The sequence below is a fragment of the Miniopterus natalensis genome, chromosome 11 (genome assembly GCF_054644295.1).
Source record: "Miniopterus natalensis isolate mMinNat1 chromosome 11, mMinNat1.hap1, whole genome shotgun sequence".
Taxonomy (NCBI): Eukaryota; Metazoa; Chordata; class Mammalia; order Chiroptera; family Miniopteridae; genus Miniopterus; species Miniopterus natalensis.
The window spans coordinates 20,821,304-20,844,281 of NC_142091.1; the positions used below are offsets into that span (position 1 = coordinate 20,821,304).

The following is a 22,978-nucleotide window of genomic DNA, read 5'->3' on the forward strand; positions in this document are numbered from 1 at the left end:
TGACTGATCTGAATTGATTAGGTTGAAGTAGTTGTGATAGCTCTACAAGCTAAGTGCTACCCTTAGATCTAACTTCAGGAATGGTTCTTTAAGCCAAAAGTCTTCTGAAATATCATCATCATAATTTATATCTAATGAATGTTTACTACATGCCATGCACAGTACTAAGCCCTTTATATGTATTATCTTATTTGATCCTCAAAACATTCCTGTGCAGTAAGTACTATTATTTACCCTCCTGCTGCAGATGAGGGAACTGGTCTTAGAAAGATTACAGAACTTGCTTAAAGTCACTGAGCTAGGGATTAGTGGAATCAGATGCTCTTATGTTTTGTCTCTCTTAAAACAATGATTGGCCTTGGTTAAAGCCTTAATGATAGATTAATAATAAAATCTACCGCTCGATTTTGGAATCATTCTTCTGTCACGTTATCCTCTCTGGCCAGACTAAGTGTTACAGCATTCTGGGTGTGATTTTCATTACAGAAATAAAGTCAAATTTATTTTCCAGATATTTACTTAAGTTCTGAAGAATCATTTGTTTTGAAAGTCACATGCATGCAAAAATGACACATCTTTGCTTTGAAAATTTTTACAGCTAAGGCACTATTAAAACCTATTAATCAACACATCGGAGAATGTTACATGTATTTCGACTTGTAGAAAATGGGGTTATTGTGAAGTGCAGGCCACATGTGAGCTACAAGGCATGGCAACAAAGCCTTGCCAGGGTGGTATGTGCATGCTTAATAAATAAAAACGGTGCAAACATCCTTTCTACTTATTTGAGTGGCCACGTCCTTGTTAAATCAAGTTACATGACATTTTAGAATAACATCTCACTTGCAGAATGCTAAGCAGAGTCCATATCTCAAATTCTACGTAGACTCCACAAAGTAAAAACATATTGCTTTGGTATAATAAAACAAAACCAAGAACAAAACAACAACACTGAATTAAGTTTTAGTCTCAGCTGTAAAACTAACTCTCTATTTCACTGGAGCAAGTCATTCAACTTCTTAGGCCTTTGGTTTTGGAAAATATGTTGGAAACAATCATTGCTCATGTTTTACATTAATCAGCTTAACAATAACCCATGACCTTCGGACCAACTAATGTTTTAAGGTCTAAGATAGACAATACTATGAGACTTCACTTTATAGAAACCCAGGAAAGTATTTTAACTAAAACATAAAATTTTACTTGCCCCCCGCATTGGAATAGAAGTTTTGAGTTAATTGAAATATAAATGGGAGAATCAAGGTCTTTATAAGTTACCTCCAAGCTTGAGGTTGATTTTATTCAGATGATACTTTAGAATTTGATTGTGTAAGAATATGAAAGGAACTTTAGAGAATAATAAAATACCTAACTCATGAGGCTGCTGTAAGAAGAAAATAAGGTAATGTATGAAAAACACCTAGCACAATGCCAAGAACATAAGTAGGGCTCGGTAAGGGCTCTTTGTATTGTTGTTATTAGAAATACAGGATTATGAAGCAAAGAAAGTCATCATCTTTTTCACTTTTCAAAATACTAATCTTTATAGTCTTTCAAGGGGCTCTTTAAGATTGAACACTCACATCTAAACAGTTCAATTGTGAACTAATAAATGTCTCTACATTATTACTTTCATTGCTCTTGAAACTATACTTTTATAGATGAATTAAAAAGTACATTAACTTTTGGTGTGGCCACAACTTACTTTAATTCTTAAGTCTTTTCATCTGAATTTCTGAAAAAGTCAGATTTCCTGCATCTTATGTGTTTTACCTTTAATTCTTACTTTTGAATTCATTTTAGATGCACCAAAAGGTGTAAGAATAGAACAAGGAATTCATTCTGATTCCTTTAATGTTTGTTTTATCATTCTTGCTGTATTATTCTTACAATAAGTATATACATTTACATTTTTTTCTCCTGAACCACTGAGAATGACAGATATGATGTCCCTCTACCCCAAGGTAGTGCATAGTTTCTAACAACAAGATGTTTTCTTATATAACACAGTATTATTTTTAAAAACAGAAAATTAATATTGCCATAATATGAAGCTACAGACATTATTTAAGTTTTGTCAGTTGCCCCAATAATATCCTTTATCTCATCTTGTATTTTTATGTAAGAATTTACTTATCAAAGACTATATCAATAGCTTTTCCTCGAAGTTTCAGTCTATCTTACTATTTTCTTTCCTACATTTGCCTTCGATCTCATTTTGTGGCATCAAAAAACTTCATATGCAATACTTCTGCTCTTAATCCAAAGAAATAAATATTTTGAATGTAAAAGAGCCAAATGCAGAGTCTAAAGGATATCACTTGATATTTCTCTTTAGGCTGATAATTCTGCTTGGGAATGATTGCTCAATAAATTATCCATTAATTAAATGTTTATTAAATGCATTTTACACGAGTTTTTAATGAAAATTGTTTTATACTTTCTTAGTTAGACATTTGCATATTTAATTAAATCTTTTGTTTCCTATTTGATTACCTCAATGAAATGGTTACTTTCGTCCAAATTTGTGCAATTTTTCCTTCCTTTAATCATTTCCCCTTGCTGGTATAATAATGATGGTAGTGGTGAAAATATGTGGCCTTGGAGACAAGCATACCTGAGTTTGAATCCTGGTTCTCCTAAGATAGTGTGATCTTAGGCAAGTTATTTCATTTTTAACTGTAAATTATGAATATATAATGCTATCTACCTCATATGATTGTTATTAAGATTAAGTAAGATGCTGTATGTAGTGCACTTATCACCATACCTGACATATAGTAAAGACTCAGTAAAAGCTAGAAATTATAAATATTGACAACAATTACAATGTTTGAATCATTTCTGAGGATCTAATATACAGTGCGGTGATTTTAGTTAATAATTCTGTAGTATATACTTGAAAGTTGCTGAGAGTAGATTTTAAATGTCTCACCAAAAAAAAGAAATGGTAGTTATATGATTTGATGGAGGTGTTAACTAACACTATGGTGATAATCATTTTGCAAAATATAAGTGTACCGAATCAACACATTATACACCTTCAACTTACACAATGTTACTTGTCAAAGCTGGGGGGAAATTAAAACAAACAACTATGCTCAATAAAATTTATAATTTATTTTGAAATAAACATGATCAAATTTTAATATTAAACTTTTCTCTCCCTCACTCTCCAGTAGCTAATGATAAAGTCAGTCAAGACAATAGAGAAGTGGGTATGTCAAACTAGAGCAGTACCAGTTTAAAAGTAATATTTCAAAACCCAAATGGCAAGGTACTGCTTGAGACCAGGAAAGGCAAGGGAGTTTCACAATTAAGGGCATTTAAATGAAGATGTCATCTCCTTTGTTGGATTTATAGAAATTCTTCAATTTGAGGCTGACTACCATGGTTTGCATTAATCAGAGGAAGAAATGGCCATCAGAGTGAGAAAAGAGACCCTTCACAATCTCTGAACCATGCAATTCATCACATTAATATTGGTGAGGTTTACACCATCTTGACATTTTTGGTGGTCATCAAATTAAACCTATTATGTTAAAACTTACCTGAATAGGATGGCACCCTGATTTGGGGACTAGCCGTTCCATCCCCTCCTTCACTAGATGCTCGAACTTCAATGATATAGACTCCAGCATCGGGGAGTGGTACCACTGCTTGAGGCTTCTGTGTTTCAATAACTTGACTGTTGCTGTGGCCCTCTTGCCTATAAAAAACCTAGGAAAAATAACAGGGGTTTAAACACTTGGTATTTAAGTGAGACTCAAATGTTTATCAACTGTCTACTGTATGTCACACTCTGAGCTAAGTACAAGGAGCTTACAGCTAGACAGGTACATAAGCAAATGTAATGTGTATGCTATATGCTGCTGTTGGAAGTATACAGCAGGTGCTATAAAGTACAGACGAAAGAGTTTAATTCTGTCTGGGGGTGAGGGAAGGCTTTTCAGAGGAGGTGATGCCTGAGCCAAACTTTTAAAGATGAGTAACGTTCACCAGTTGTACAAGGGGAGGAGAAGAATTCTAGAAAAAAGGTAAGACAAGATTAAAACATACATCTAAGCAATAAGAAACCATATCACTGGGGTATGGCATGGAGAAAAGATATTTGGGAAGACACGTGAGAAATGAAACTAGAGAAGTATGTGGCGAGGGGGCAGACTCATTCTTGGTTATTTAAATAGTGTCTCGGAGAGTAGTCAAAGCTGTCATCTTTATAACATTTGAAAGAAGTAAAAAGAAAACTTGATAAATATATTAATAGTAAACCCTTAGCAATATAGGAAACAGTTGAGAAGTTAAACATTTTAATAATTATTTTTATTTTTGTGGTTGCTTGCTTTTTGGTGAACTGGCCTTTGGATGCATTGAGTAGGTAGCTAAGTTAAGCTTGTTAGATATCTATCTATGGCAGTCGAATTGAATATGTATTCATAGCAGAGCTTCAGAACAACAAATTAGGATACAGAATTATCCTGTTTACACATCAAAATATTAAGGTCATAGAGGTTACGTGATTTATACGCGCTCATGTGGCTAGTTAGGGTAGAAATTACATTAAGTTAGTATTCTGATGATCAGTTCAGAGCTACTTCACTCTATTGTATTGTTCCTACTCATTTACTTCCAATAAATCTTTTTTGGGGATCTAACAATCAAGTACAGCATCAGTTAATTTATGTTAAAGTGCATTTTTATTCAGTTTCATTGTTTCTGTGCTTTTTCATAATTGTTGGTATTATGATTGTTTTGTATAATGGAAAGAGCAATGGCTTTGCAATCGTACAGATCTGGATTCAAAACAAACCTGAAAAATAAAAACAATCTCCCACACATTCCTATTTGTGCAAATGTGGGCAAGTTGCTAACCTTTCTAAACCTCAAGTGCCTCTACTGTAGAGATAATAACATTTATTTTATGGTTTTGTTAGAATAAAATGAGAAAGGAACTGGTACATGGGAAATGTAGTAAGAGAAAGCTACTTGGCTTCATCATTGTTAATTGTCAATGGTCAGCACTTCACATTTGCATCACAAAATATGGACTGGCTTGGGAACCAGACAAAAATTTATAAAACTTTTTCTTATAAAAATGTGTTTTTAGCTTCAACTAACCTAAGTATAAGAAAAATACTTTTATACAAGCATTATTTTTATATATTGAAGCCTGTCTGTGCTTGATCTTTCCTTCTACATTCTGGTAACATATGCTCCCTCTACTTCAGTTCCTTTATCTGTCATGATTTAAACTTAATTCAGGGTCTTGGTAGAGAAGTAACTTCTGCATAAAAGTATATAACATGTGCAATAACTGTATCTTCTGAAATTCTTATAAGGAAGGAAGCCACAGCCTCAATGTAGTTGCAAAGTGATAAGAGCATTAATCTAATATTTATTGGGCATCTCACATGGGTCAGGCATAGTGCTACATACTGGAGGTTCATCAGAGAACAAGACCACATGGTTTCTGCCCTTAAGGCACTCATAGTCTAATACATAGTGGTGACAGGTAACAATGCAATGAAGTGTGATATGTACTGCAACAGGAAACATATTTCATGGTAAAGCAATACATGCAGTGGATACTTAGTCAAGATATGGGGAATCAGACACACTTCTTGAAGGATGCCTATAGTAGTTTCTTTCAGCTTTAAAATGACAATTGTATCAGAATTTATGCTTCTCATTCTGACTGTAGCAGTGCAATGAATTAGAATTCTGATCATCCATAGGTAATTAGAAAGCAAATATATGGCAATGGGAAAGTATGTAAATTGGTGAGGATTGGCAGGGGAGTGACTATTTTAGAGGACATTGTTATTATGATTCAATAAATTACAATTCTTATGACAAAGAAAAATGCAGCTAGTATTGCATATCTAATTTTGCTGTAAAATCCAGAGTTGAAGACAGATTTATGGATCAGTTGAGATTTAGGAACAAAAGGTGAAAGCAGAAAAAATATCAATTGATGGTAACAAAAGGAGTTTGAGATTAAATGTGGTTTTTATCAATACATCCAGGGAGATGTAGTGCTATGAGTTGGTAAGTAGGTATACTAAGTGAAAAGGTACATTAAGTTCCTGGTTAGTCTTAGGTGCTTTAGAGAATCTTGGCTCACTCTAAAATCCTGATTTAGAAAAGAAGAAACAGAATGAGAAATATGAGAAGGTTAAGAGGTTATAAAGACATGTCAGAAATAGTTATTGACAGTAAAGAGATCAGGGAGTACTTTGAAAACCTGGTAGTTTATAGATTGGCAGCTGTGATGACAGCTATCTTTAGGCATAAAGGAAATTGTCATGTATTGTCAAGACTATTCTTAAATTTTCCCTAAAAAACTGAGAGCTGTGTATCATCCACAGAGAGTTTCCTAAGCAAAAAATTAATACAGAACTACTATTCTCAAAGGCATCATTTGGAAAGAGCTAGTCTGTATGTCTGATGGTAACAGAACAATGGGGTGAGTATGCTTAAAAATATAACAGAATAAATTTGTGCTGGTTCTACCCACAAGTGCCCCTGAAAAGATGGATCCTATTAAAGGCCTAGTCGCCAGCTGAGCATTTTGGGAATAGTTAATGGAGACAATTGCTCTTCATTATAGAGTGTGAGGATTCCGAGCCCCCAGCGGTAATGGGTGGGTGAGGAGGAATCAGTAAGATTAATAGAATCTAGATGAAAAGAAGCTGGAGCCACAAGTACCAGGGAGAAGCCACTGGCTGTAGGGAGGCTGAGAAGCACTTCTAAGAACAGGCCCTCGTTTATCCACTCACATAGTGAAGGGCACCTAGGTAGCATTTCTATCCTGGCTATTGTAAATTTTCCTGCAGTGGACGTAGGCGTGCATATATTTTTTCAAATTAAGTGTTTTTGTTTTCTTCCGATTAATACCCAGAAGTGGAATTGCTGGGTCAAGGCAGATCTATTTTTAGTTGTTTGAGAAATCTCCATATTGTTTCCCACAGTGGTTGCATCAAATCCTGTCATTTGCAACATGGATGGACCTAGAGGTCCATCCATATATTAAGTGAAATATGTCAGACAGAGAAAGACTAATACCATATAGTTTCACTTATGTGTGGAATCTAAAAAAGAAAAAAAATCAACAAACAAAACGAAACAAGACTCTTTGACACAGAAATCAAACTGATGGTCGCCAGAGGGGAAGGGGGTGCGGGATGGATGAAAAAGGTGTGAGTGAATCTAGTCAATAATATTGTGATACATTTGCATGGTAATAGGTGATTGCTAGGCTTGGTGTGGTGATCACATTGCAAGGTATATAATTGTTAAATCATTTAACCCTGTATAACCCGAATATAATACTGTATACCAACTATACTTAACAAAAAAGCACAGGAAACAAAATAAACTGATGAACAAAATAGACCCAGAGACATTAAAGCATGCAACAGATTGATGTATATAAGAAGGAAGAGGGGGGTGGGTCAGGGAAGAGTGTAACCAAAGAACTTATAAGCGTATTTGTATAACACAATAGTGTGGTGAAAGCCTGGGCAGGGGTGGGAGCCTGGTATAGGGGGTTAATGGGGGGGGGGGGAAGGGGACATCTGTAATACTTTCAACAATGAAGATAAATTTTTAAAAAAAGCACAGGGTCTTGAAATAGTCCTGGAGAAATAATGTACAGCATGGTGACTACAGTTAATAAAGGAAAAATAAAAAAGAACAAAAGTTTCTTATGGGCAATTTTCAGAAGTTTATCTGTGTTGTGTGTCGTTCACTCTACAACCTCCCATCCCCAATTTCCATAAAGTCTGATATATATTTGGCATTATGTAAGCTACTTCTCTCTTAATTATTTTATTATGAAAAATTTCAAGCATAATTAAATGTAGAGAGACTAGTACAAGATATTATATGTGAGTCTTTTTAATTGATGGGGATCACAGGAAAGAAGAGTCTGAGTCCCATATTTGGAGTGAGTATAAGTTGAAGGAAAGCTCTAAGTTACAGGAAATCAATGAGACTAGAATGGCCATAGACTTTAAGCTCCCTGAGAAGCTGGAGAAAAATACAGGTAGGCTTCAAAATTCCACAGGGTGCAAGATATAATATCAATCCAAGTGTACATGTATCTCAGGAGTGTGGAAGGCCCTGATGTCTGAGTTGAACAAACAGGCAAAAACACCTGTCTGCACTGATGGATACCTCTACCTGTGTCAGTTATTAATTTATTCACCCATTCTAGAAGCACTGGGGATAAAGAGATGACTAAGACAGGGTCCTTGCCCTCAATCGTATATAGCCTGGTTGGGGGACAGTTACACATAAAGAGGAAGAGCAATGACAGAGACAGATTTATAGTGGCAAATGTGAACAAAGAGTGGGATCCCCTCACCTGGGATACCTATGTTCAACCTCGTATTCTTCAGGTCATGTGGTAATTTCTCTTCTCATCTGAGAGGTGCCTAAAGCCAAATGCTCTTCCAGGTAGCATTTGCTTTCATCTAGTTTTCCCTTGAGTTCTATTTGCCACTCCAGTTTGGGAGACTGTTTGCCATAATTCTAATGATGTGTGACTGGCTCTTGGATGGTTTATCACCCTTATTGGCCATACTGCCACCCTCAGTCATTGAAGGATATATGGACAAGTTGTGAGGACAAGGGGAAGGGGAAGGGGAAGGGAAAAAAAAGAGTAAGAAAAGGGCTCAGGAAATGGCTCACCTGCCCTCCCCATAAAGGCCAAATTGAATATCCCTGAGGATTATGACAGATCTGAGTGTGTATGTTTGAATGTGAGGGTGTCTGTGATCCATACCAATTACATTCTGTAAGAAATGCTGCAGTTTGAGTCTTAAAATGTTCTTACTAGATATTGCTTACCTTAAAAAACATGTTCCATTTTTCCTTAGAATTTTGTCACTTTATGAATAAAATGTTACCATCTCTGACTGTTGAAAAGCCCCCTAAATGATTCTTTGCAGTATAAATATTATCATTGAAATATTTTAAAAATCTACTATAAATAATATTAAACTAATGACTGCCTGGAGCTTGAGACATAAATAGAATCTGACCTATGGACTAAAATTTGAAACTCAGCCAATGCAATACAAAGGCCACATATATTTAAAAATCAGAGACAAACTTGTTTTTCAAGAACAAACTCTAAATGTTTTCATATTTCCAGATTTCTTGCCGACACAAAGCAGGGTAACCACATGTGAAATGGAATATCTATTTTGGAGTTTTCTGTCTCTCTCCGTGAACTCCTTCCTGTGCAGGGTGCTGGCCTAGCATTTTTTCTTCCTCTGTTTCTTCGCTAATAGAAAGTCTTTCTATCAAATAAAGTCATCCGGAATTTGCCATCTGCCAGCACAGTTTGCCTGCGGGGAGAGGCCGCCAGGACACTCTGTCTACGCTCTGCTGGTGCAGATGCTGTGCTTCATGGGACCCTCTACTCGAGGTGTTGTTGCTTTTCCTGCCCATTCCTTTCCTAAGCCTGTGCAATTGAAGCTGACTTTGCTTGTCTTGGCTTTCTCACTGAAGAAAGGCTCTTTCTAGGGATACAGGTAGAAAATGATTGAGATAAAATCGGTATGTGAGTGGGCCTTTTTATGCCTTATTAATTGTTCAAGACATGTCTACCCAAGAGAGCGAAGAAACACTGACCTTGTAGCCCATGACTTCGGATTCGTTGGCTAATGGTCTGACAGGTTCCCAGCCCAGAGAAAGCTGTGAGCCTTGCTGCTCCCACCGGAGGTTGCTTGGTGCTTGACTAGGGGCTGCAAAAGAAAAAGTGAAAGAACTGACAAGGAGTCTTAAATGCATTTCCTCACTTACATCCTTGTGTTCCAGTCTTTTCGTGTGTTTAACAGTTGGCTGGCACCACAGGCTGCCTTCCAGCTAGAGTCAGATGAGCAGGGTTTGCTCCCGAATTGTCATTTTAATAATCACTCTATTGAGCTTTTGAACCTGAATCCTTTTACCTCCCTTTCGTGTCAAAATCGCTTAGCCTTGTTTCACAGGAAGATAACCTTTATCTACTGTGAATGCAGAATTTTCTGAGCTATTTTTAGAATTCAGATGTAAGCAAGACTATGAATCAAAACTCTCCATCAAACTGTGCTTACTATGTGCCTCACGTGGCATTCAGCAGTGTTAAAGGATGTTTCCTTTTAGTCTGAAACAAACGAAAAGCCCGGGCCACTTACGGGATTTCTTGGTGGTTGCGCTCACTTCACTGCTAGGTGGCCCGTATCCAGCTCCGTTATAAGCCCTCACGGTGAAGTGATATAATGTATTTCCTTCCAGTCCTGTCAGGATGATGGATGACTCATTCCCCCTGGTTTTGACTGTTTCTGCTGCATCTTCTTGTTCCACGTCTTTCCGATAACTAACCTGTCAACAAATTATCACATGACACATTAATTTTAAAATTTCCCCTGTGCTTGTGATTACTTAAACTTTAAAAAAAATGTTTCTCACACTCATCTGTAGGAAATTACACCTGTATCACCCAATTACCAGGTCCTACTAATGAGGCCAGAAGCACAGTCACTGCCCGACGTGCAGCTGTGTGAACTGCCCACTTTGCGTCTGTGCCAAGCAGTCCTCAGCGAGGCAACGAAAGGCGCTACCTTGTGGTCTGGTAGCGTGAAGGACTTTCAGGAAGACTCACTGAAAATAACCGAAGGCTTTCTCTTCTCTCCTAGTCATCAGAACCATTTACCACTGAAAGCCATGGCGCTTTGAGTGAATTATTAGAGAAAGAACGAAGGATACCTCCTGCTGGGCCCTGCGTAAAGGGAACACACAGGCTGCATGGGCTTACTAGAGGGTGACAGGACACTCCTGATAACGTGGAGTGGTCTGAGCGCAGAGAAACCGCATTGCTTGGTGATGGGAGGGAGGCAGAAAGGAAGGCCGTTTGTCAAAGCACAATCTGTACATTGAGATGCACTCTTCTGGTTCTGATCTCGTGGGGCTGGTCTCAGACCAAACTTGATCCCTTCGTGAGATTCAGTAATTGCCTCTGCGTAACTAAAGCTTAACTTTTTCAGACACTACACCTTCACTACCCGCAAGTGCATAGAACAGTTTTTCCCCCAGTGCTTATTTACTGTGGTGAAGGTAATGAAAAAGTAGTTCCCTTTTCCTGATTAATTGCTGGGGTGAAAGAAGTGGATCCCTGCACCCATGTCATCTGCCTTGGAGGGCTTGGCCTACGGCACAGGAAGAGAGCCAAACAGCCGCATTTTTCAGATTCTCTTTCAGCTAAGGTTGCTGCTATACAATGTGGGCAGGGAGGAGCTTGTTTGAAACTTGAACTCTTTTGGGACATGCCTAGGACTGCCATTTCCTGTTGTGGCCGTAGGAAGTCATGACAAGATCTTATCTCTCGGGGAAAAAAATGATGTTGCATCACCACGCTATATTAAAGGCCTCTGCCAGCCCAGATGCTGACTGAAGGCAAAGGGTGTAAGAAATGGGCAGAGAAGGAAGTTAGAAGCTGTAACTGCAGCTTCATGAAATGAAGACTGGAATAGCCATGTTTTCTTCTTTGCGTTGTTTTATGTATAAGTATCAAATAACTCAGGCCCCTTCCTTTCTTCTAATATTTTTATAGAGTTGTGGGTGACTTTCTAATGTGGTTTTCAGTACAGGAAGACTAAACCTTCACCCTGAGATGGATGGATGGGTGGAGCTTGCTGTGGCTCTCCCCTCCAGGGCGATGCTGAGAGCACCTCTGCGTGCATGAGACGTTTGCACCAAATCAGTGTGGAACATCATCATCGCTAATTGCTGCTTCGGGGGAATTGTTGAACTGGGAAAAGCATGTGAATGGATATTGAATAACCAAAGGGTTATGGCACATTGGTGTTCAACATCCATTTTACCTTCCTTTTAGCGTCTTCTTGTACTAAAAAGGAGAAACAAAAACCGTATTTCTGAGAGTCCCTTGCAGTTGGGAATCTCGCTCTGTTCAGGTTCCGCCAGTCAGACGCACATGCCTGAGATTTGAATGCAGAAGCGACATGCAGGTTAAACGTCCTCGGCTTCTGCTTTTCTGCAGGCAAGCATAGTAATGGAGTCATTACTTCCCTTCTCTCCCCCTGCTGCGACAGCATGGACGAATGACTTGCTGTCTAGCCATTAGCTTTATGGGAGTCAAGAAGCAGGGCACAGGACATCTATTTTGTTGGTGCAAATCGCAGCAATCACGGTGAGATTCTGGAGCTGACAAAAACAGCAGAGGCCCCCAGACTACAGCAGCTTCCTGAGTGTCGTGACACCCTGATCACAGTGGCTTCCAAACCCTGACAGTGGAGTGAGCTTCTGGGCTGGCGGCTGCTTTTAGAAGATAACAGAGCCTTCCTTTATGGCTTCATCCCATAGTTTGACTTTAATAGTCATTCTTGAAAGCTCACCCTTGCGTCTGTTCATTTAACTCAGTAATTTTGTAAACCATTTAATACCTATAATAAAACACTTCTGACTTAAACTAGTTGAAGCAATTCAGTTTTTGTAATTGAACCCTGATACAGCTACACAGATCTCTAATTTATATATATATTTAAAATGCTGATATGATAATCAGATTCCTATTTCATATCCCTGTCTCTTCGGAGAGCTGAACTGGCATATAGCTGAATGACTGAACTTCAGAAATTTGGTTGATTAAGCTGGACTCCTCTAGCACTCTTTTGTGTGATATTGACCCCATTATTTCCCATTGTGAGAACTAGCTTTTCCTACTTGATCTCTGAGCATATTTTTAACTGAAGAAACCTGTTATTTTCTTTTTTATTTTGAAATGACTTATTCATTTTTTTTTTTTAATAAATATGTCTTTATTGATTTCAGAGAGAGGAAGGGGGAGGGAGACAGAGAGATAGAAACATCAATGATGAGTCATTGATTGGCTGCCTTCTGCATTCCTGCTACTGGGGGTTGAGCCCGCAACAGAGGCATGTGCCCTGACTGGTAACTGAACTGCCATCTCCTGGATCATAGGTCGATGCTCAACCACTGAGCCACGTTAGCCAGCCAAGAAATCTAAGTTATTCTCAAAATATAAAATAGACTGAGATGTCATTGGGTGTACACACATATATCTTTCCTTTCCAGTGATATGTCTGATTTCCAGTTCTCAGTTTCAATTTCCTTTAATTGGTTAATTATTTTAAATTAATTAAATATATATATATGTTTGAGAGAGTTGAGTTTGAATAAATTCAACAAGTTACAGATTTTGATACAAATACAACTTTCAATACAAAATCTGGACTTCTAAATATTGACTGTTTAATGTTACCATTAAAAGCTACAAAATAAATTAAACATAAGTAAAAGATAAAAAGTTTCCTAAGTAACTAATTGTGAGACAAAACCCCACACAAAACAAATTCTAGCAGCACCAGCTAAAACCTAGAAGAAAACCTAAAAATATCTACACATTCTTTCTTTCTAGCATGTAAACAAAGAGGCATTTTTGGGAGGCCTTCTTCTGAGAATAGGATTAGGATTGTTAAAGTCTTCCCATTGGTTTTTTGTCATCTCTCTGCGAGCTGAAGGACTCAATTTGGAAGTAGAATTCTCCACTCAAGATGGCAGAGTAGGTGGCACTTTATAAAGTATATGGTTGCCTAACCACTATTTTGTACACCTAAAACTAATACAAAATAATAGTGAACATCAACTGTAATGGAAAAATAAAATTTAATAAAAAAAAGAATGGGAGAAGTTGTTACTTTCACAATTAAATGATAATTATTTGATATTTTTATTTTATTTCATTTTATTTTGATGGAGAAGAGGTAAAAGAGAAAAATAAATATTTGGAGTTTAACATAGTGCTCTTTTGTTCTTCTTAAATTGGTATTGAGGTAATAAAGTATTCGTAACTAATGCACTCCTTCTAAAGTTGAAATTCTTCATTCAAATTTTTTCCCCATTATTCAATTTCTATCCTGATAAATTTCATCAATTCATAAGCTTTGAACTTTCTATGAGATCACTTAAATTTTTGTTAAAGGTGGTTAAAACATTAAAAAAGATGCAAGTACCTAAAACTAGGAGTGTAGATAACCCACTATTTGTCACCTTCACACAACTGGTTTGTGTGTGTGTGTGTGTGTGTGTAGCCCTTCCTATGTTTAATTACATATGTTTAATATAATTATGTACCTGTAGTTTTATGTCCTAATTTTATTCCCTAACATTATAGTTATATATAAATATTTTAAGAGGAATATTCCATCATATACCTTGTGTACCATGTATTATTTAACCATTGTTCTATTGTGGAACATTTGGGGAGCTTCCAACTTTTGCTCTTTTAATTAAAATGTTGGCATGAATATCTTTATATATATCATTTTTCACACATTGAATTAATTCTCCTATGTAGAATCCCAGACAGGAGACTATGGAATGCAAAGTGATGAAAATTGTTATGCTTTTTGATACAAAAATGCTACACTGGTTTTCAAATAGTTTGTACTATTTGCAATTTTAATTTTCTACAAAAGCGTGTGAGTCTAAGAGTTATACCATACTATTTCCAGCTCTAGGCATATCATGGGTTTAGAGCCAAAACACCTATCTTTTAATCTTACTTTTGATATCTATAAATTACATATATAATGGGACAAGTTACTTAACCACTGAATTGCTACATACTTGTCTATAAAACAGGTAAAATACTACTTACCTAAGTTTTATGAATTATTTTTAGATGACCCCCCCTACCATTCCCCAACTACTTGAACTATTCGACTTCTTGATGTTTTAATATTCCTGATTTTTGTTATTTGTAAGTCTATTAGTTTCCTCCTTTTTTTTTTTTTTTACTATCTTTCATAGTATTTTTATTTCTGATTTTGTCTTTCAAAATTATTTTTATTTAAAATTATAATGATATGCAATATTATTAGTGGCAGGCAGAAAGTATGAATTCTAAGTCAGCCAACATATCTAAGAGTGTAGATTTAAACCCAAATTTGCAGGATGGCTCTTCTTAGTAGTCATCCCATTTTTTCCAAAGTTGATTCTTCATAATAATAATAATAATAATAATAATAATTTTAACTGTGCAGATAGCATATTTGATTGTCTGGTATGATGATTCCTGTCACCTACAGTCCAGTTCCCTTACATGGAGTTACGGGATCTAAAACCCATGACTGCTGCAATATGCAGTTGATGGTTACTCCAGTTTTCTAAAAATATATATAGATATGACTAAATATAAATATGACTAAATATATATGATAAATATACATATAAAAATTTTTTCTAATATTTTTATCTTATATCCAATTTTTGTTACCTTTTAGATTTAAAAAATACAACTAATAGCTGTATTATTCACTTATTTCTATATCTTTAATAACACCCAATGATCACTACTCATTCAATATTGTACCCTTCGAATTTAATAAGCACAACTCTATTTTCTGCTGCTATTTATGTTGCAAAAGAGAAGCCTGATTTTTGCACCATTGAAAGTAACTTATTTTATCTGCTAGGGAGCCTAAGGTTTTTTGTTTTTTGTTTTAAATAATGGAAATGCATATTGAAATGTAAATGTAAATATTTTACCAGGTCTTGAGTTCTTAAAAATTGTTAACTAAACTATTCCTTCAAACCTTTTTTTGAGTATGTATTATTTACCAAGACCTGTGCCTGCAGGCAATTGGGGATTAATGCTGAGTCGAAAAGATATAGCCTAGGCAGGACATAGAGGAGTTTGGGGCCAGTGAAACTACTCTAGACAATACTGCAATGGTGGTTACATGTCATTATATACTGACCAAAACTCTTAAAATGTGCAACACCAAAAGTGAACCCTCGCTTAAACTCTGGACATGGAGTGGCCAATTTCGGTTCATTGAGTGTACCACTCTGGTGGGCTGTGCTGATAGTGGGAAAGATGGCACTGTATGGGGACAGGGGTATGTGGAAAATCTCTCTAGTTTTTGCTCAGTTTTTCTGTGTACCTAAAACTGCTCTTAATAAAGTTTATTAATTGAAAAAATAATAGCCAAAATAGCCACTGAACAAATAGCCGCACAAATATGAAACTGTGGCTCTGACGAGCTACCTATTGCTAAATATCTACAATGCAGGACAGGGCTCAGTGGAGAGAGGCTGGGGACAGTTTCACGAAGACAGAGAAGTTGACCTCTGATGGAGAGGAGCAGGGGCCAAGCAGGCAGAGAGGGAGGGGCGGCTGAGGAGTAGCTCTGCAGTCTGCAGAGGAGAATGGGGCACATGTGGCCTGGAAAAAGGCCCGTTAGGCGGAGGTGGAGGTGGAGGTGGAGGTGGAGGGCGAGTGTGGCTCAATTTGATGCTGGAGACAAAAGACGGAGCCAGATGTTTTGGTGGAGATATACATGGGGTGTGATGAAATCTGTTTTGAAGAGAGTCAAGCAGCAGTCCAAAGTTTTATTTACTCATTCATTCATTCATTCATTCATTCATTCATTCATTCATTCATTCATTCATTTTTTAAAGTACATAAATCAGATCACCTCTTTGCTAAAAAGCCTCTATATTGCACTTAGAATTAATTCCAAACTTTTCAAGCTTACAAAGCCCTGCCTGAGATGATCTCTGTGCACTTCTCCAACCTTTATCTCACCTCATTTTGTTCCCCATCTTCCAGCAAAATGGGCCTCACACATTCAATCAGATTCCTAATTTAGAGCCTTTGAATTTCTAATGCCATCTGCCTGGGAGCTCTTTTCACAGCTCCTTTCCTCCAACTGGCTATTTCCTTTTCAGCCAAGACTTAGCTTAACCAAGAAGCTCCACTTGGCCACTTCTCTAAAGAAATCATCCCTCCTTAGCCACTCTCTTTTACATTATTCTGAGTTTTATTGTTATTATTACTTGTAATTATCGCTATATGAAACTATCCTAATTTATCTGTTTAATTGCTTATGTTGGCACCTAGAAGCACTCTATAATTTGTTTTAGTGAATAAATGGTTGCAATATGGAGAAGAGATTGGAAAGGGAGTAGAGTAGATATAGAGAGCAGTTAGGAGGCCTTGAGAGAGTGGAGGTAAGAAATGAGCATGTCCTGAGCCAGTCTTACAGTGGTGGACGTGGAGGCAGGTATGCAATCAAGTACTTAGAAGATAAAATCAACAGACTTTGGTGTTTAATTATGGGCATGACAAAGAGGGAGTTGTTAGAACTTTAATATTTCCTGAAACTCTGTGGGATTTCTCTATTTTAAATGTAGGAATTTTTGTTGTTACTTTCGGGTTTTTGTTTTTTACTTTGAATTTTTTTCTTTGTTGTGATTGCTTTTGCCCCATATATTCTCAGATACCTATTGTTTACGGATCAAATTCTTTTTGTCCTTCATGTCTGCCATCTTCATTCTCACTTTAAAATAAAATTTCCTTATTCATTTACTTTGCATTCTCAGCTTACTTCTCAAGTTTGTACTCAGAAGCACTGGTTTAAATATTTAGTAGTAAAAAATTTGCATTTTATTGCTTCTAATGAATATTTTATTTTACGTACTTTGGTTTTGATTTTATTGCATTCTCTTCACATCCTAGATCGCTCTTTAAATATAAAAGAAATATTCTCTTTTTTCTCATTGATATCTAGAACCATATATTTACATTTTTTTCTTCTGATTTACAAGAAAATCTCTTATAGGGGAAGAATTCACACTGAGCTTTATTATTTGTTTCCATCTTTTAAAGAATTTTCTTCTGCTTAGTCATTCTTGGATGTAACCTAAGTGATTTTTAACAGTGTTCTAAAACAGAATGGGAGATTTATTTGAATGGTGAGACATCCATCTCTAGACTTTATTTCCTAGACCAGTGTGTCTGCTGTGCAGGTAGAGGCCAGGTTGTTAGGAGAAGCCTCTGCTCTATTCTCTAAACAATACCAAGAAATCTACCCAGGTTTCATGTGTGACTGTAGTTTGTTGCATTGAAGAAAAAGATAAAGGAGTAGAAAGCAGAGGCAATTTCATTGTTTGCTTGAAACTAAAAAATGGGATTTTGAGGCTGAGTCATTGCACAAAGATGAAAGGAAAGAAAAATCTAGAAAATACTACTAATAAATTTGTTTCATACCCCTCATTGGGACTGCAATTAGGATTCTCCCCTTTCCCATGGTTTCATGGTTACTTTAAGGGAAATTAAGAAAAACTGGTTTTATGTGCTTCCCACTGGCATTCCTAAATTCAAAAGTTGTAACTAATGTAAACCGAGGGTTTGAAGGCAGACATTTCATTACTAGTCTGCTTTCTCTAGTAATTCTTCACCTTCATATAAAGTTTGAAACACTATAACCTTTTCCCTAATAATGCTTAAATTGCCTTTTACATTACTCTTTTCTTATGTACACCTAAGTTCAGCAATGCCCTTCTACTGAGAGTTTCAAAATCCTACGCATGGGGAGCACATTTCCCATGGAAGATAAATTTGTTTTGGTCAGGAAAGTCTCTGCTAGCCTCAATTAAGTTAATCTCCAGCTTTCTAATCTCCTGAGTTTAGCACTAGGTATAGTTATTAAATGGGCTATTCACGATCAATATTCTGAGATTTACTGGCAGTCAGTATTATTAAATTGCATGCATATTAGTTGTTTTGTGCCCAGAGGTAATTCTACTATAAAGGATGCAATTTAATGAATCAAATAATATATAAACAATGCTTAGTTAAACTCTTGCATATTTATGAGGCAGTTCAACAGTGATTAGAGGATATGAAGTGAGGAAGTTAAAATGCAGCAGGAACATAATAATGAATATAATTTGCTGAATAAATTTGTATTTATTTTTCCTAGAAGCTGTCACTACTATCTAGATAAAATATACTAATAAAGATTGGCTATAAATATAATTGAATTTGTTTTTAATACATGTATTTTAGTGTAGGTCTTTTACAAATATTAGTTTCCTTGTCTTCCTCACTTTCTTTACTCAAATCATCTAAACTACAGCATATTGAATAGGGAAAATTCTTGGAATATCTTATTCTAACCAATATACTTAAATATTTTTTGCAAGATGAGCTGTAAACATAATAATCTCTTAATATATACTAATTAAATGAAAGAGTAAAAGTTTTGATATGAAAGTTAACACTTTTAGGTAGAAGAATATTAATCTTTAAAAAAAATCATTATGGCCCAGCCGGGCATGGCTCAGCAGTTGAACGTTGACCTGGGACCCAGGCGATCGGGGTTCGATTCTGGGTCGGGGCACATGCCCGGGTTGCAGGCTCCATCAATGACTCTCTCATCATTGATGTTTCTCTCTCTCTCTCCCTCTCCTTTCCTCTCTCCAAAATCAATAAAGATATATTTGGAAAAAAAAATCATTATGTACTTAACCATATTATATGGTTTACTCAATATAAGGTGCTAGGAGCTCAGAGTTCTGAAGGTGTATAATTTCATGTACATATTAGAAGAGCCAAAAATCCAAAAATCAGTGATATACCCATCTTAGGGAATTTGAAAAAACAACAACAGTACATTTTTAAACCCAATTAAACTAGAAAGAAGCATACAATAAAGATTCGGAACAATATTTAATAAATTAAAAAATAAATGGAATAAAGAAGGAATAAAGCCAAAGCTAATTTTTCGAAAGACCAAAACAATGTAAATCTCCTTTGATCAAGGTTGATCAAAAAAGAGAGAGAGTGGAGCCAGAGCAGAAGAGAATATACAAATTATTGACAGAAAAAATAATACCACAGGCCTTAGGGAGAGTAAAACGACAATGATAGAAATGGGGGCTGAGCACAGTGGCCATGCAAACCCTGCCCCGGGTGCGAATGAGCAAGTCCTGGCACGCATCTGAGAGCAGACCAAGGAAGCCGAGGGGAGCTGCCTCCTGACATGCTGGAACCGCAGCAGGTAAGTGTGCGGCCCTTTCCTTTGCGTGGCTGGTGCCCGAGGCTGCGGCCCTGCCAGCAGCAGCAGCAAAGGCTGGAGCTGGGTGCAAGAAAGAGCATTTGGAAACCTCAGGGGGAAATTCAGGAAGAGAACGGTGAAAATGTTAAGAGCCAGAATCCGAGTGTAAACTCTGTTCACATCCGGGGGTGAATGACAATGTGCTGCGCTTGCCCAGGGAAAGGCACTGGGACCCGGCAACCGCGCAGGCGGCCCCCCAGGGAAAGTTCCCCTTAGCAGAGCTGCAGCCGGCGGGGTTTTTCAACCGAGTCACTGCCTTCTAAACCGAATGCCGAAAAGTGGCACTTTCTAAAAGCACGTATTTTAGAGGTTATTATGAAACATGTTGGGCAAAATGATATAACGGGGAGATTTGTTTCAAAATAATACAGGAGGATTAAGTAGTGTTATATATAAAATAGATTAGTTGTTAGAGTTTAATTGTTGAATGTGAGTGCTGAGTATACTTAGTATACTTTTCTGTATATTTCACATGTTTAAGCATTTTATAATACGCAGGTAAAGAAACAAAATATAAATTAAAAACAAAGATTACAGTTACAAAAGAATAAAAAAGTAAATAGGGATAAATCAAAGAAAAGATCTGCAACCCCTGTATTGACATAGATCAAAGAAGATTTAAAAAAACAGAGGATGGTGCAATGATCATGGATTAGGAGATTTAATATTGCAAGTGGGTAATTCTCCCCAAATTGTTCTATAGAGTCAGGTCTATTCATAACATCCAAACTGGACAGAACTCTAATGTCTGTCATTTGTAGAATGACAAATAAATTGTGGGAAACTCGTACAGTGCAGTATAGGAGAAAGCATGTAACAATATGAATGAATCTTACCAATATAAGGTTCATAAAAAATACAAGACATAAACAGCTCCACATGATTCAAAAAACTAGCAAAACTTTTCAGAAGTCAGGATACTTTTTGCGGGGGGTGGGGGGCAGGGGGAAGGTAAGAATAAGAATAGTGACTGTGGGAGACCCCAGGTGGGTCTCTAGTTCTCAGTAAGTAATGTTTTGTTTTATGACCTGGATTGTGGTTGTGTGGGTATGTTTACTTTGTAGTAATTCATTGAGCTGTACACTTGTGATTTGTGTACAGGTAGATTTTAAAAAGTCTTACCCTTTTGAAAATAAGGTCTCAGCCAATGAACAATTAGTCAATTAGTAATAGGCATTTTTATAAAGTGTGTCTTTTATAAAGCTTTTTATTTTCTCTTTTGTATTTGAGCACTTTATAAAAGTTCTCCATTTTTTATTACAGTAAGGAGGACTGATACCATTGTACTTAGCAAGTTATTAATAATAGGAAAGGAGCAAAGGGAAGCCAAACATTATAAGCATGGCCATTTGGGCAGCTTCACCAGGAAGCTGCAACTTTGCACTCTTCAGAGAACCACCCGTCCATTCCCTGCAGAGCACTGGGGTAAGGAGTCCAGCAAAGGGGAGATAGATTCATACCCGGTGAAGCTGGAGTGACATAGGGAAGGTACTTGCCTGTCAGTTAATCCTGAGGGCAGAGATGTTTGGCCAGAATGGGCAGGGCCACTGCAAGCCTGAGAATATCTGGGAATACATAATCCCCCAAACAAAGGAGTCCTCTTTCTTGTTGTTCTTGTTGTTCTTGTGCTCTTGGCTCATGGGGCTCTCTCGTTCTTGCTTCCTTGCATTTACCCACATTTCCTTCATAGCCATGTGGCCCTGCAGACCCCACATGCAATGGACCGATGGGCTGCAGTGGGGAACACAAACTAAGCTAATCTGATGCTGGATTGAACACTGCTCCAACATGGAATGAAAACTCTGGACATTGACTATGATTTTAGCCTTGCTAAAGGCAAAAATGGGACTTTTTCCTTGGGGTACTGGGAAAAATGGGACCTTGGAAACTCGGGACTGTAATTCCACAGAAATAAAGCTTTCTACAATATCGTCTCCTCCTGTTCGAGTCTTGGAAAATTCTTTTTCTAGGGATATCACAAGAATTCCACTCCCACAAGCAACTGATGGGAACGAGGACCCTCCACTCCCATTGATAACAAGATTATATCTATATCTATCTGTTCAACCATCGTTGAATTAATATCTCTCTCTGCCACAAATACACTGTCAGTTGCTTAAGATATAAACCCAGCCCTCAAAAGGGAAAGCACTTTGTTGTAATTTGGTAATTCTCAAATGGGTAAGTCTAACAGAATGCCAACAAAATGTTTCAAGTATTTGTAAAATTAAATGAGTTGATGCCTACATTTGTGATTTCACTTTTTGCATGGATGCCCTGTGTGTGCAAGTGTGTATTATGTAATAGAGAGTGAGACTGTGGATGGACATATGATGAGCTCAGGATGACTGAATTTAAGAATGAGAAAACCTCTGTTAGAGGTGGTACAGTAAATTTTGTGTCAAAGAATGAAAAAATGAAAAATTCTTCTGAATATGATAAAAGATATCAATACCCTTTTGGTTCTTTATGTAAATAATACAATACATTCAGGCAAATATTCTAATATTCTTGAAAAAAATAGTTCATTTAAAATTTTAATAAGAAAAAAAATTGAGAAGTGGTTTGGGTTAGAAAATGTCCCCCATGAAGCAATGCATCTAGAAGCAAATGAAACAGAAACACAGTAAACTGAATAATTAATTGCTTTCTAAAAGAACTCTACAGAGTGGCCTTTCAATAGGACAGGGGAAGGAATAAGTTAAGAATCTGAAATGTTACTTCTTCAATTTCTTTCTAATTTCTGAAAAACATAACTAGTTTTAGTTAGCCTCCCAGCCTATGAAAATACCCCAAGAAGGAAATCTAATAACAGGGATGTGAAAGCTATTTGATTGAAATCAGAGTCCACAGAATTTCAGAAAAGGAAGAATAGAATTGGCATCTTATTTTGTTCTCACTGTTTATTTTTCATACTCATATTTTTATATAGTCATAATAAAAAGACAAAGAGAATCTGTAAACCAGTTGCTACCCACATACCATATGGAAAATAAAATAGCCTTTGTTTTAGCCTTTTGGTGACTGGCTTCATTTCAGCTTCT

General features: G+C 36.8%; 1 protein-coding gene across 1 annotated transcript in view; it reads right to left on the bottom strand.

Annotated features, from left to right (window-relative positions):
* Positions 1 to 22,978, bottom strand: part of CNTN5 (contactin 5) — a 964,763-nt gene that overhangs the window by 854 nt on the left and 940,931 nt on the right. The window contains exons 22-24 of the mRNA XM_087821593.1: positions 10,185 to 10,371; positions 9,643 to 9,755; positions 3,552 to 3,720 (exon numbers count right to left, since the gene is read on the bottom strand). Coding sequence (XP_087677719.1) covers positions 3,552 to 3,720; positions 9,643 to 9,755; positions 10,185 to 10,371 — 469 coding nt within the window. The remainder of the gene's footprint in view (positions 1 to 3,551; positions 3,721 to 9,642; positions 9,756 to 10,184; positions 10,372 to 22,978) is intronic.